This window comes from Microtus pennsylvanicus, chromosome 21, assembly GCF_037038515.1.
Source record: "Microtus pennsylvanicus isolate mMicPen1 chromosome 21, mMicPen1.hap1, whole genome shotgun sequence".
In the NCBI taxonomy this organism is placed as follows: domain Eukaryota; kingdom Metazoa; phylum Chordata; class Mammalia; order Rodentia; family Cricetidae; genus Microtus; species Microtus pennsylvanicus.
In genome coordinates this window covers 11,418,113-11,432,367 of record NC_134599.1, presented here as the reverse complement: position 1 = coordinate 11,432,367, position 14,255 = coordinate 11,418,113, and the positions used below count along the sequence as shown (strand labels likewise).

The following is a 14,255-nucleotide window of genomic DNA, read 5'->3' as shown; positions in this document are numbered from 1 at the left end:
AACGGCTGGAGTTGGAATGTGCCACATAGTTGGTTCAAGGCTAAATCGATTTCATCTCTAGTTAACACATGCTTGTTTTCTGTCTTGTCTCTCCACAACCTGTAGCTCACTTTTTTTTTAAGCCCATCTGGGAAACTTATCTCCTCAAACGCCCCCATCAATCAGGCAAAGACACTCTCCCTGACAGGGCATCTCCAGTTTTACTGAGCACAAGCAGTCACTGGTTTGGGGGATGTCTCCCACACTCCCTAGAGCTGTGTGTTTTTCTAGCCTGCCTAACCACCCAAGTGCAATCTTGGATACTTATACTTCCCTCCAGTTTCTATTGAGATAATAGCACTACTTTTAGAGAATTGAGTCCAGGGCATAGCAGGGGTCACCACGGACTAGAATAGGAGCTGGATCTTCTGCTTGTCTACGCTCTTAACCATATTTCCTCGTGTTTTTATATTTCCACTCATTTGGTCTGCTTTGTCTCAGTGTCGCCCGCCCCACGTACAAAAATTAGACACGTGCCCTTTGTCCTGGAAGCCTTCGCTGACAACTGGCATCACTTCCATTTTTCAGACCCTTATATCCAGCCTCTAAGTGTAAGCTTCACAGCTTGAAGAGAAAGAGAGAGAGAGAGAGAGAGAGAGAGAGAGAGAGAGAGAGAGAGAGAGAAATGTAGGGATGGCTGCAGAATCAAAGCCCTGCAGAATAGCAGGGAAGGAAAGGCAAGGAGAGGAGTCAGCCGATCCCATCTCTCACAAAGTTCCAGTTGTGAACACACCCACCGGCCGCAGCACGAGCGTGTTATACATGGGCACAGGTGGGTCCCAGTCTCTCTGGCTGGATGCAGCTTCAGCACTGAGCCTGAATGAAGACTTTCATTGCTGTGTGCTGTTTTTGTTGGCCAATAGCCATGACAAACATTTGCAGGTGGCTTGGCCAGATTTTGACACTTAAATATTTGAGGTTGTGATAAAAATCAGAATATTACTACAATATGGTTCTGTACGCTCGTGCATGTGCACATACACGGGCATGCATATCACACCACACACACACACACACACACACACACACACACACACGTTAGGCTTTTTAAAAAGCTATCTGCAAATTTCAAACGCTCACTTGCAGCCGTCTCCCGAGGGAACTCGCGTTTTAAAATGAGCACTCATTTCCTCTTTGCTGAGGGAAATAAAAGAGCCATCTCCAAATGTTACCACCTAGGGTTCCATACACAATCTGCTGGTAAGAAGGGCAGGGCTGGGGCTTGCTGAACCTCCCGCTCATCTGGGCAGGGCTTTGGCTGCATCACATGGAGAAGCGGAGCAAGTGACAGGATGTGGGGGTCTTGAATCAACAGAGTAAGCGCGACAGGGAGGGATCTGGAGAAAAGAAACAGCCTCCCTCAAGCTGGGTGATGAAGATGGAGTCCAAAAAGCCACAATTATCTCCTAGAACACGCCAGGAGAGACTCACAATGCCTCCAAGAAGCAGGATAAATGGCAGAGTGACGCAGCCTACGAATGTCACCCAAAATGTACAGTCTCGGGCCAGCTGGGTAAATTATTGACAGCGTCGATGCCCATCTTAAAATTTAGTGCTAGTCTTAAAGGGATTGCTCCATAAAACCCAGGGCTGCATTAACAATGGGGACCACTAAGGGCCTCAGAGAGGGCTGTGGGCGAGGGGACAAGGGGCAGGCAGGGCGCTGCAGGGGGCGGGGGGAAGGAATGCTGTAAAACTGCTAGTAAACTTGAGCGCGTTTTATGCTTCCCCCCTTGAAAGAAAAATAAAATAATTATAATTAGCTGGCCCAGCTGTGAATTTTCTGCCCACAGCCAAGGCCCAAGAGAGAAGGAGTCCCTTGAGACTTAGACACCGCCATGAATGAAGCCAAATCACCCTCCCAGAATGCTGCGGTTTAGATACAGTGGCCATACTTGCTTCCCAAGTTGCTTGAGAAGACGTCTTTTTCAGGGGGGACGTGCTACAGCCATGCCAGCGTCTTGAAGCAACAGGAAGCATCCCACCACCCACCCTCACTGTCCGCGCTTGGAACGAACCACCAAACACGCCCATGACAAAGAGAAGAGTCGTTCCCCACAGCTCTGGTTTCAGGGCAGGTGTCCTTCCTATGAACTGAGAATCCTGAGAGACAGATCCCTATTCTAGAGCACTCAAAGAGTAAGATAAGACTGCTCCCTGTGCCCACTGTTGCTCTCAGGGGACATGCGTGGAAAAATTGTAAGGAAGCATCTAAATTTGTTTTAGGTCACCACAGCCAGTGGTGAAAAGTCAGACTGCCTTCTGATGCATGTACCCACCACAGCCAGTTCCCCTTCTGGTTTCGGCAGACAGTTCTGGGGACACAGGGCAGCCAGTGGTCAGCACCCAGCAGGGTACACTTAACAAGTCAGTGTCTCCTCCCCAAGAGCCCGCATGCTTCCGCATCTTCTTAACTCTTTAGAGGTTGGAAACACACTGCATCCTCCTTCTGGAGAGATGTAAGTGGGGTGCGGGATGCTGTATTCCTAAGAAGCTGTTGGGTAATACCCACATTGCAGATGGTCAGACCACACTCTGCATGGCAAGGGGCTGGACCAGTCACATGATAGGAAGAAGCAAGAACAATTTCCATCCCGTGATATGGGTGTCAAGACACTTTTGCCAGTCTTCCTCAATGTCTCAATATTGTCTTGCTCCATAGATGAAAAGAAATAGGGCCTGGTTACATTGTTTTTTTTCTGTGACAGGAGTAATTATGGGCCAATGAAGAGGCTTGGGGTGAGGTCTGATAAAAAAAATAACGAGAACGAGGAAGAAAGACAGGGGGGAAAGGCAACGATGGAGTTTACAGGTGAACCTAGCCAAGCAATTGCAAAACTCCCAGGAAGGGGAGGGGAGCACACTGGAAGGAGGAGCCTGGGCTGGCAGAACTTCTCTCTGTTGGTACCAAATATTTGCCTGAGCACTCTTCTGTGGTCGACACCCGCGATTTCTGCCTGTCATTCAGAAATCTTATTTAAAAAAAAAATGAAGTCACAGAATGAAAAGCTTTCCCCTTGACATCCAGGATTAAATGAGCTCCCAGCAAATGGAGACTCCTCCCTCCTCTCATCAAAAGTGTCCCTCTGACCTCTTGGCAGCATCATATCACACAGGCAAAACAACAGGCCCAAGTCCCAAAATAGCAGAATATTCAAAAGATTGCCGGAGCGTCTCCAGGGACAACGAGGAAGTCTCCTTACCCGATCTGGCGGTTGGTAGAGGGAGCCTGCGTGATGACTGAGCTAGACTGGGGCGACGGCATAGCTTGTTGAATCACAACACTGGTGTCGTGGTTGGGCATCCGGGTGTTGCCCAGCTGGTGAGCTCCAGGTCCCGTCATGGTCCCTCCAACCGCATTATGCATGGAGATATTCTGCCCAGAGAAGACAGAGGAGAAAGATCAGAAGGAGCCAAAGTCTCACCTACTCCCCAGCCCTCCATAGCCGAGTTGGAAATCTGGTCACGTCACAAGGTTATGGCTTCCGGCAAGGTGTGAGTTCATTGATCTTGCCTATATATAACCACAGTTCTGAGGGGGTTAAAACAAATGATTACTTACCAAAGAGTAAAGCACCAGAGGAAATGCGCTGACGTTTGCTGAGCAATCTGCCGCCAGCCATCCTGAAGGCAGGCTCAGATGGTGGAGGGCGGGAGGATTAGTGTATACCTGTCTGACTCGGTAACACACACTGCACTAGCATAGGGTGTAGACAGAATGCCGTGATCGGATGGATTGAGTTCCCCATCCTCCTTCGCACAGCGTTGCACCCAATTGTTGGCTTCCTTGTTCTCAGTACTGCAATACTACAACCACTTTTTCCGGGAAACCAACACTTTCCTAGATTATAATTGGGGTGCTGAACAAGCTATGGGGTGTGGAGGGATGGTTCTAATAGATCAGATCAGAGCACCGGGAATCCAATGACAAGGATAACACTTGCATCATACGGCTCGGTCTCCATAAATCTCCCTCTGAGCACCGTATGGAATAAGAGAATATAGAACAGTGATCCGGCCCTCCAGACTAGGGAATGGTGGTGCATGGATCAGAGTGGCCCTTCAACAAATGCTGCTGTCCAGATGAACTAAAGAAGGAACACATACATTGTCTGAGCCACACAACAGACTACTGTCATGCATTGATTTCTGATGACTCCCATGGAAGTCATGTTGTTTGAATTTCAGAAGTAAGCTGAAATAAAATTGGGTTAAATGGTTAAGTAGAAAAGCAAGCTAGTGGGACCACAGGATAGAATGCACATGAAGGGAGGAAAAGGTTGATCAGGGCACTGGGGCTAAGATGAAACAGAGTCAGAGCCTAGCAAAGGAAGAGAAAGTGAATGGCCAACCACTCATAGGCAACGGTCCAAGGCAGACCCCTGTGCAGGAGGTACCATCCTTCAGTCCAGAAGGGTAAGGGGCTTCGAGAGATCAGTTGGATAGTGGGTTGAAGATGGGGTGCGGTGGGGGGAGAGCAATGGGGTGTCCCTTGCAATCCACTTGAGGGAAAAAGGGATATATCTGTCCACACTTCAGTGTTAGCAAGGAAAACGAATCAATGTTACCCAGGAGATTGGGAAGTGGCCCTTTGAATTTCTTCTGCAAAGAGCAGGATTTCCTGCACTATGTGTTAAATGATGGTGTTAACATGGAAGGCATTGGGGGGTGGCTGCACCCATCACGTGGCACCTTTCCCAGGTTTCTGACTTCTGAGCCCTGACCACACAATTTGTAAGGAGTCCAGATGGGAAACGGGCACCTGGCTCAGATTGAGAGCTGACTGTGTTGTCACAGGATCCCAAAGGCATACACATACACACACACACACACACACACACACACACACACACACACACACACACACAATCTAAGGCCCCTCCAACACACTTGATGGTTTTCCTGGCATGGGGAAACACTGTGGCCAGGCAAAGGGAAAAGGAAGGGAATGGTGTGAAGAGTCATATGGTCACGTAGGCAAGGATTTGCTGTATTTTCCTTTACAGGATCTAAAGACATCAAGGGCCACTACAATGATAAAAATCAAGATCATTTGTTGGTCTTCTCACTCAAAAGTACGCCCTAATACCCTTCTATCTCCAGCTCCAGAAACTGTGTGAGCAATCTCTTGTGTTGTTTAGCTCCTCAATGATACTCAAATGTCTCATATTGCTTATAGTCACCTATATTTCAATAATAGGTCCAAAGTCTGGGAGAGTTCTGATTCAGTCTTTATAATGGCATTATGCTGTTTCCGCCCTGGATCACTAAAGTACTGTTTGATGTCTAGAACCACATCTATACACGCACAGAGGAGACCATGAAACGTGTGAGGTCTCTGGAGTTACCCAGGACTCCTCTTTTCTGCCATGCCCAGATGCAGCTCCAAATTCTGCCCGTTTACCCCCAAGCATCCCTCCTCTTTCTATATCCCCATGCCTTCTTCCAGAAACCTATACTGAACTACCGTCATCTCCTGCCCTGTCGTGGGAGACTTCAGACTTTATTCGCTCTATCTGGCTCTTCTTTCTCTTCCTTCCCATGTTACCACGCTGAGATTTCTTCAAAATGTATAACCTACCACACTACACACAGTGCAGTATGCATCCCCACCCTAAGTCGCTGCTTGACTTCTTTGCTTTGAAATACGCCAATAGCACTGTTTGTGACCTCCCTCCCCAGCTGTTGGGGGATCCTTCCTACTAAGCAGTTCATCTAATCCCATCTTTGTTCCAGTTTTGGTGCCTCCTCCCACTTTTCCGGAATTCTCCTGCCCTCATTCTGATACTACTTCATGTCAGTACCAGACCTTGTAATATGATTTTTGCTTGGCTGTTTTGTTTTGTTGGACACCAATGCTCTTGTTCGGACTTCACCTTCAACTCTCAGACTGGTCATTCCGTGGGAAGTCTTCCACCCTTCCCTAGTGATGGGGACTTCTCCCTTTAGAGGGATTTTTAAAAGAGTATAAACGTGCTGGAGCTGGAGAGATGGCTCAGTGGTTAAGAGCACTGCCTGCTCTTCCAGGGGTCCTGAGTTCAAGTCCCAGCAACCATATGGTGGCTCGCAACCATCTATAATGAGATCTGGTGCCCTCTTCTGGCATGCAGGCAAAACACTATACATAATGAATAAATAAATCATTACAAAAAGGTTATAAATGTGCTTAATTTTGTGATTATTCACTCTTCCTGCTATCACTTGCAACCACAGCGAGAGTAGAAACTAAACCTGATTTCACTCTCCACTGTGACTCCATCACCACATCACAGGTGACAGCCTAGTGACCTACTGGACAGAATTCCCAGGATACTCAGATTGTTGAGCCTCACACCTCTGTTTACTAATCAGCTTTTGAGAGCGCCAGCATCTCATCTGCTCACCTTCCAGAAAGCATGCTGGCAGCATCTGAGTTTCAGATTTTAAGGAACTTGGTCAATCATGGGCAGGAGATCACAAACCAGAAGAAAACTTGAAAGGAAAACCTTGGGAAGACACTCAAAGCATCCCGAGTGGTGAGCATCTGAACCCCGAATGCTTTGCTACGAATGACCAGCAACCGTCTTTATGTCTACACATAAACCAAGGAAGACTAGGCTCAGGCTGCGCCCCAAGGAACATGGTTGGCTTTTGTGAGAGCACGGCATGTCAGATCAGAAGAAAAGGTTTCACCCCAAGATGCCAAAGCTTTTTCTGAGGAGCAATAAATAGAAAATAATTACTATCTAGGAAGAAGTCTGATATCCTTCCCCGGCAACAATTTTCAGAAGTCTCTTTGTCTCTGAGGTCTCTGTAAGATGACTCCTGAATTATATTTTCACCATTTCCCAATTTACACACATAAAGTGTGCATGCTATCTAGCCTTCTTCCCCTAGACCCAAAGAGCGATTTTAAAACATTTTGGGAAAATAAACAATCTGGCAAAGACACTCTCATTTCACATTTAGAGAAGGTGACTGTTTCCTTTAAGCATTACGTAGGAATTCAAATGTGAAATTATTTTCGGAGCTCACATTGTCCCAATTATAGATCTCAAACCCATCTTTATTGATAAAAGAATAGCATTTTACATCCACATAAACTCAACATCCAATTTCAAAAACACAAGGAGCATATTATCTGACTAAGTTATTGTCAATCGTGCAGGTGGGCAGATTTGAAGCTAGAGAAACAACGCCACCAAACAGATGACACCGGATGGATGTCAGTCTGCAGACCAGGATCAGATGTGTGCACCGAAGTTCGGCCTTTGGCCTTTCCTTGTTCGACATCTTTATCAACAGTTTGGATGAAGATATAAAACTCGTGCTTGTCAAATCTGCGGCTGACACAAAGTTGGAGACCCAGCTCGTGTTCTGGAAAGCAGAATCAGGTTTTCCTCGAGCCAACTGTGTGATCTGGCTTCCAAAAATGCTAACATAAATCTAGGTTGTTTTAGAAGTGAAACGTCCTGATCAGGGGAAGTAATTCTTCCACAGTAGGGTACGTGGGCCTGACCACATTTGGCCACCACATTTGAAGGGAGAAATTGACAAATGAGAGTAGTGAACGCGTTCAAAATGCATTGCAGGAAGAATGGCCGAGGAAGCAGGGAATATTTAGTCTGGAGAGGGAAGACCTCGAGGGCCACACTAAATGCCTTTAAATATTTGCAGGATTAGACACAGTCTGCATCGCTCCAGAGGGCATAATTTCAGAACATGGAATCACGATGCTCAGAAATCAATTATAACTACAACTTGAGAATCTATGTTGAAGCAGGCACTATGTCCGATACTTCATAGACCACATCACTAGTCCTTATGATGATCCTACAAGGTGAGCATCATTGCTTTCATTTTAAGAAGCAAAAGTCACCATCACCTATGATGCCACTGACCTCTGGACACCCTCAAATTTATGAGTCAATACTTCAAAACTATAAAATTGACCTTATGTCAGAGTGATTTTATTAGTATGTAGAGATATTCAAAAACAAAATAAAATATTCCATAAAATACCCAGCTCCCTGGGCCTGGAGTAAGCCAGGATGAATGACCATCATCCATGGTCAGGGATGTTCACGACAGGATTCTTGCATCAGGAGGGAAATAGCACAGGATGACCTTCGTATCTCTCCCATGGCTAAGGCACCTTCATTTACATGGATCATACTTGGGTTGACATCGTTTAGATGATCAGGTACATATACTACCTTTGAAACTGTACTGGCTTGAGAGTCAGTAGGCTTCCCCATCCCAATCTTCCCCATTGCTGCCTAGTTGCCACGTAACCTAGGTCAATCACTCAGCAACCTCACGCTCAATACCCTCAACATTGGACAGGAGTTAGGCAGCCCTGGACCACATGGTTTATTATTTCTCCAGCTTTGGCACTCCACAAGTCTCTGCAGCTACATCTTATGAGTCACTAAATATTCAAAACAGACATTTGGGGCTGTGATTCATTGGATTACAACCTGATATTTTTCTCTATAACCATAAGCTTTTGTGGAAGTGGACCTTTCAATGATGACAGCAGAGGGAAGGGATCTAGCGACCGTGTGGTCTCCCAGTCATCAGAGACAAGGCTCCATAGACTGACTCTAAAAACAGTCTTTGCCTAACTTTCTTCCTCTTTGGCTAATACTCCTCAGCTTGTCCTTGACATCTCCCTCCTTCTTGCCCTGAAAGGCTTGGCTTCCCATCCATTGGTCTTCTGAGGCATGCAGAGTGTGAATGGGATGAGAACCAGGGGAGTAATGAGTCTTGATTGCATAGTCAGTGAGCTTGAGGTAGAGTGGTAATTGACTTTCTACATGCATGGACTTGGAGCACAAAATGCAAAAAAAAAAAACAGTGTATAAGAATGCACATCTATGTTCTTAAAAAAAATAACTATAATTTCAGGGTGTGTTAATGAAGGATGAGGGGAAGTGGCCCACAACTGAAAGTAAAGGTTAGCATGCACAGTCCAACCAAGGAAGATTCCCACACGACTCTAAAATATTATCTTCAAATCTACATTCTATCCAACTGCCCAGGTGTGGAGGCTTTACAAGTTTCTTCATAAAGATTCAGGGTCATCCTTGATGCGCATTTACAAGCCAAGTTGTGCAATCTTGGGGTTGTCTGCATTTTAATGATGCCCGGGGAAGTTATGAAGACTTCCAGAACCTCCCAGAGCTAAATGTCCATGAACCGCATCCAAAAGATGTCTAAGACATTCACAGAATAGCAGCAGTTCCATCCCTCTAGATGGTACCAGGCCTCGGGGTATAGGGAAGAGGATCGTGGGCGCGGTTTTCTCTTTGGGGTTTTCAGTAGCTGTCACTATTTGGTGGCAGTCTTGCTGGGAGGATGGGGGTATAATGAAGAAATGGAAGAGACACAAAATGGGAAAAGCCCCAAGGTCCACCTAGGCTGACTCCTTTCTCTCCATAGCTCTCTCTCTAGATTGCACTCTCCACACCATAGTGGGATAGAGCAGGATGCACAGGCTGAGAAAGCACACCCTGTAACTTCTTCAGGAAGGAGAAGGAAGAGGGGAGGGCAGGGGTCTGGGAAAACTCCAGCCTGGAGCGGCAAGTAGAAGCTTTACTTTGTCCGAGTTTGCTGCTGAAGCATTTGAAGAGAGACAAGGTTACAGGGGAAGCCTGAGCCTGAGATCGGCTAGACATCGGGTCATGTCCACATCAGCTCTGTATCACTTGGGCGTGTTATTTTAGTTCTCTGAACCCTACCATCCTCGATTTACAACAGAGATAACCGTCTAACGACAGGCTTGCAGCCAAGCGCACGTGAGACATAGCTACTATCCCAGCACGGTTAGCAATAGCAAATGCGTGTCGCTTTCCTTGTAGTAAATTACCATGAAGCTCAGAGGGGGGGAGCGCCTTCTCATAACTAACCCCATGATTAATAAGCAAAGGAATCATTTCAATAATGACCAGCACTTACACAACAAAACCATATGTAAGAAAATCCATTCAAAGCTGACCGTCAGTCAAGAGGTAGATAATGTGAACAGCCCCATTTTAGAGATGAGAAAAGCGAGGACAGAAAGACTGATGAGAACAGCTTAGAGCCAGGTGTTCAGATCTATAAATGAGTCCTCAGCAGGAAGCCGAGATGTTGCAATTGCCTTGTAGTGAGAATATTTCATTCTGGAAAAGGTCATGGCAAACCATCAATGTGTCGATGCTCCTCACACGAGCGTCACAGAGACGTCAATAACGCTGCTCTGCATCCAGAGAATCACAGTGTGTCGCACCAGTCGTACAGGTCCGTGTCTCCACCAGCACCTCCATATGTGGACACGCTTGGGGTGACACCATTAATTTATCCCAAAGACCAGTGTCCTCGTCTGAGGCTTATGCTTGCTCTGAACTGGGAGAAGATGCTGTTATAGTAGGCAAGTGAGAAAAGCTTGCACATGGCTTCTGGAACCCTCCGTGGTTCCCTCAGGGGCCCTGACGGTCTGGAGCCTGTATGATCCAGAACGCACACCCACCCAAAGGGTTCCGCTCTCCTGCATCTGCAGATCTCTGTGATTTGCCCTAGTGCCGGGGTGGAGCACCTGAGCTCTTCCTGGGTACAGTTTATAACTACTCATTTAATACCATAGTAAAATGCCCCAGACAATAAACATCTTCTCAGGTGCCACCCTTGACTGTGAGAAAGTTTCCAGGTGTCTCCCAAAGGCCCCACCCCTTCCGTTATAGAGTCAGACACCTAGAACTATCCGTGGGTCTGTTCTCACCTTCTTCATTACCTCCACTGTTTCCACATCATATATCTGCGTGGTGTTGTGACTTGGATATGGTTTGTGTGCCTCCAAGGGCTCATGTGCTGGAATTTCCTTCCCATTGGGAGGGAATAAGAAGGCAGAATTTAATCCTACTCTGATATTGAGAGGTGAGCCTTTCATGATGACTCACAAGTGCAGGATGGGGCTTCATGGCTGAATCCTTGTGGTTTAATAAGAAAAGGTGTCAGAGGGTGTAGGCTCATGCATGGCTGTCTCTGGCCATGGGTCCTTCTCAGGACCCTGTCAACAAGAAGATACAAGCTTGACCATGGACACCCAGAACGTTAACCAAAAATGTACCTGTTCCCCTAAGATATCACTTACCAATTCTGTGGTGTTGTGTTGTCTTATTATTAGTAAGACAAACTGAACTAATCCCCATATATTAAAAGAAAAAACTCCTCTCTGCTGTACTCACACCCTAGAATTAGAACAGAGCCATTGCCAGCGGCTGCTGTACCTGGACTCATAAGGGCATTACAAAAAAAAAAAAAGGCTCGAGCCATCAAATGTGATCTGATGGCACCACTCACTGATGGGATTCCTCAGTTCTCAGAATCTTCCAGACAGCTGCTCATTCTGTTGTGGCCTGGAAGGACTTCCGTAGGCTATCTAGTACCTTCTGCATTTGCCTCCAAAAGGTTCACAAGATGCCCCCACCAACCTAGATATTATTATCCAGCAGCCTGCTCCCTCCCAGATCCTCCCCCATCCCATTCACACACAGGACTCAGTGCTTCCTAACAGCTGGATGCAGCTTCACCTTCGCAGGTAGTGGTTCCTCTGTAGTCAATCCATTCCTCAAGATTCAGACTGTTTCCTCTGTGGAGCCTTCAGCCCCTTTCCTGTTATCTGCTTCGCGTCTCCTCGCTCTGCCCTCCTGTCCTGCCCTCTTCACACTTCGAGGGAGAACCGTATCTTCTTAAGAACAGTCAGTGCCTGTCTCCATGATGTGTGCTCTGTAGCCACGCCACATATACAGTTAGTAAGTGAGCAAGTGTCGTATGTTCTTAAGCACAGCTGTAGTATCTGTGTGCTTCAGATTTCTCATTTGTGAAATGGGAAAAACCCTACCCTAAAAAGTTTTTTGTAAGGATATAATTAGGTGATGTAAGTACAGTGCTTAATGCCATGTTGGCCTGTTGGCTACAGTTAGTATCCTTATAGCTTCCACTGTAAGTACCATTATCACCATGGTTACCAATGATAACAGCAGCTCTGCCGCATCCCCGACCACTAAGGTGCTCTCTGCCTTAGTCCCTGCATCCTTCTGTCAAAACTCTTGCGCCACGCTGGCATTCATGTATGTTTAAGGCCATCCTGTTACTTCCTGTTTTGAATGCTTCGATGACAAGGGTGGGGATTGACCTAACACATTTGCTGAGTAAGTCAACAGTTAGTGCTGTGCAAATGAAAAGAAAAATAAAACCAGGCCTCTTACTGCTGCCAGTAGCTCATGGGGTTAGGGAGGCAACGAAGAGAAGGAGTAGATGACAAACACCTGGCCAGAGGAATATCTAACATCGGCACACATACAACAGAAACGAAGATGCGTCTCCAACGGCTGACGGTCTGCCCTTTGATGGAGAGCAGGCTAGTCAACAGGCCTGCTCACAAGCCACCGCTAAGCTAAGCACATGATCTCACTTAATGCCTCCAGTTTGGCAATTTTGCTTTAATGATTCCAACACCCACCCTGCCATATTTTAGTACTGGTTCTGGAGGGCTGTGTCTCCTTGTCTGTTCCTTCAGCTTCAAACTATCATTCCAGTTTGTAACTCTTCTGGTCCCTCCCAGACCGTGCGATGAACTAACATAACCTTGCACTCTCTTGGTTCTCCTCCCAGTTCCAAAGCCTACAGCTTAGAATCTCTTCTATGCAAAGCCCGTTCTTAGCCTCGTCCTCAAGACTTTCTATCTCAGCTCACTCTTGCCACTGTCGGCTCTAACCCTCCACTCAAGCCTCTCTCTTCTAGCCACCAGGAGACCTGTATATGAAGACTGTCGCCTCCACACTATGTCTTGAGCATGCTCAGAGGCCCTCTCTGCTCCGTCACATACTGTTTGGAAACTATTCAATAGCATTTTCTCACACACTAGATGAGGATGCTCACCCTTGCTTCCTTTGAACATAAAGGTAACATAAACAGTAGTGCTTGGGAGAGGGGTTACTCCATCAGCTTTCCTAAAGGACACGGTGTCTAGATTCGACCTTTCCGCCCCCTCTTCTGACGACCCCTTATTCTCAGCATGACTCCCCACCTCTCTCTTTCCAGGTTTACCTTGGACATCACTTTTCCAGTGTTCTTTGAAACCCAGTTTTCATGGCACATTTGGTACTGTGACTCCCAGGAAAGCGCTCATCTCCTTTGCTTCTCTCGCTGCTACCCTATTTCCGTGACCGACACAGAAGAAACCATCTGCTGCTTGAGCTAAGAGATGAGTTACAGCTTCTGAGATAATGTCGCACAAGTACAAAGACCCAACTTCCTATTGCTCCGGTTGCGCACACTGTCACTTTAAGGCTGAGATCCTAATAGGAAGAGATGGCAAGTGCTGCCTTCCCTCCTCCTAAGACTTCAGCACGTGCAGCTAACACGTTGCTCAGCAGTCTCCTCCGAGGCCCTCTGTAATCAGCTTCAACCAGAGCCACCAACTGAAGTGAACACAGACTGGGAAAATCCAAAGGCAAGGATCAGAAGCAAGTGAGGACCTGGAGTCCCAGAGAAGGTGTGGGGAAGATAAGCAGATGGTGGCCCTGACCTTGGCAGGCTCTCATACCTTCATGGCTTAGAGGACAAAAGGGTCATGTCACAAGGGGAGCAAAGCATGCAAGACAATGGAGAGCAGTCGCCAATAACCTAGCAGTGGTATAAGATGTAGGTGGCTAGTTCTGGGCATTACCAAGGTAACCTCCCTTCCTTCCTAACCAGAACTTTGTCAACTCAAATAAGAGCATGTATCATACAACCACGAGGATGCTGATGCTCTCCAGTTTGGCAACAAGAGTCACAAACTCTTGAAACAAAACCATCACACCCTCTTGGAAACCACACGGGATATCACTGACTTGAGAGAAGTCACACCTTTGCTCCCCACTTCCCCCAGACCCTCTTTCTCAACTCCTATTCTTTGTTGGCCTAAAAACCTGGGAAGCTTTGGTCTACTACCAAGAAATTTCTGGAAGACCACCTTGCCTGGAGCTCTGGTTAGGCATCTGCCTTTTTGAGCCTTTGGAAATGGGATGGCCTGACCACAAACTAGACAGGCTTGCCTCCGTGGCAAGGAAGCGTGCTGCAAGGCTTCCTCCTCTGAGACAATAGAGAATGAGTTGCTGGTACTTCATCTGGGGCTGGTAGAACCCGTCAAGTGGCTCTCTGTGAATAGCCTGGCTTTGTAAATTGTTTGGTACTGGGGAACGGAGCTG

At 46.9% G+C, this 14,255-nt stretch overlaps 1 protein-coding gene across 1 annotated transcript in view; it reads right to left on the bottom strand.

Moving 5' to 3' along the window:
• Positions 1–14,255, bottom strand: part of Creb5 (cAMP responsive element binding protein 5) — a 393,781-nt gene that overhangs the window by 237,879 nt on the left and 141,647 nt on the right. Inside the window, exon 5 of the mRNA XM_075955284.1 lies at positions 3,243–3,415. Coding sequence (XP_075811399.1) covers positions 3,243–3,415 — 173 coding nt within the window. The remainder of the gene's footprint in view (positions 1–3,242; positions 3,416–14,255) is intronic.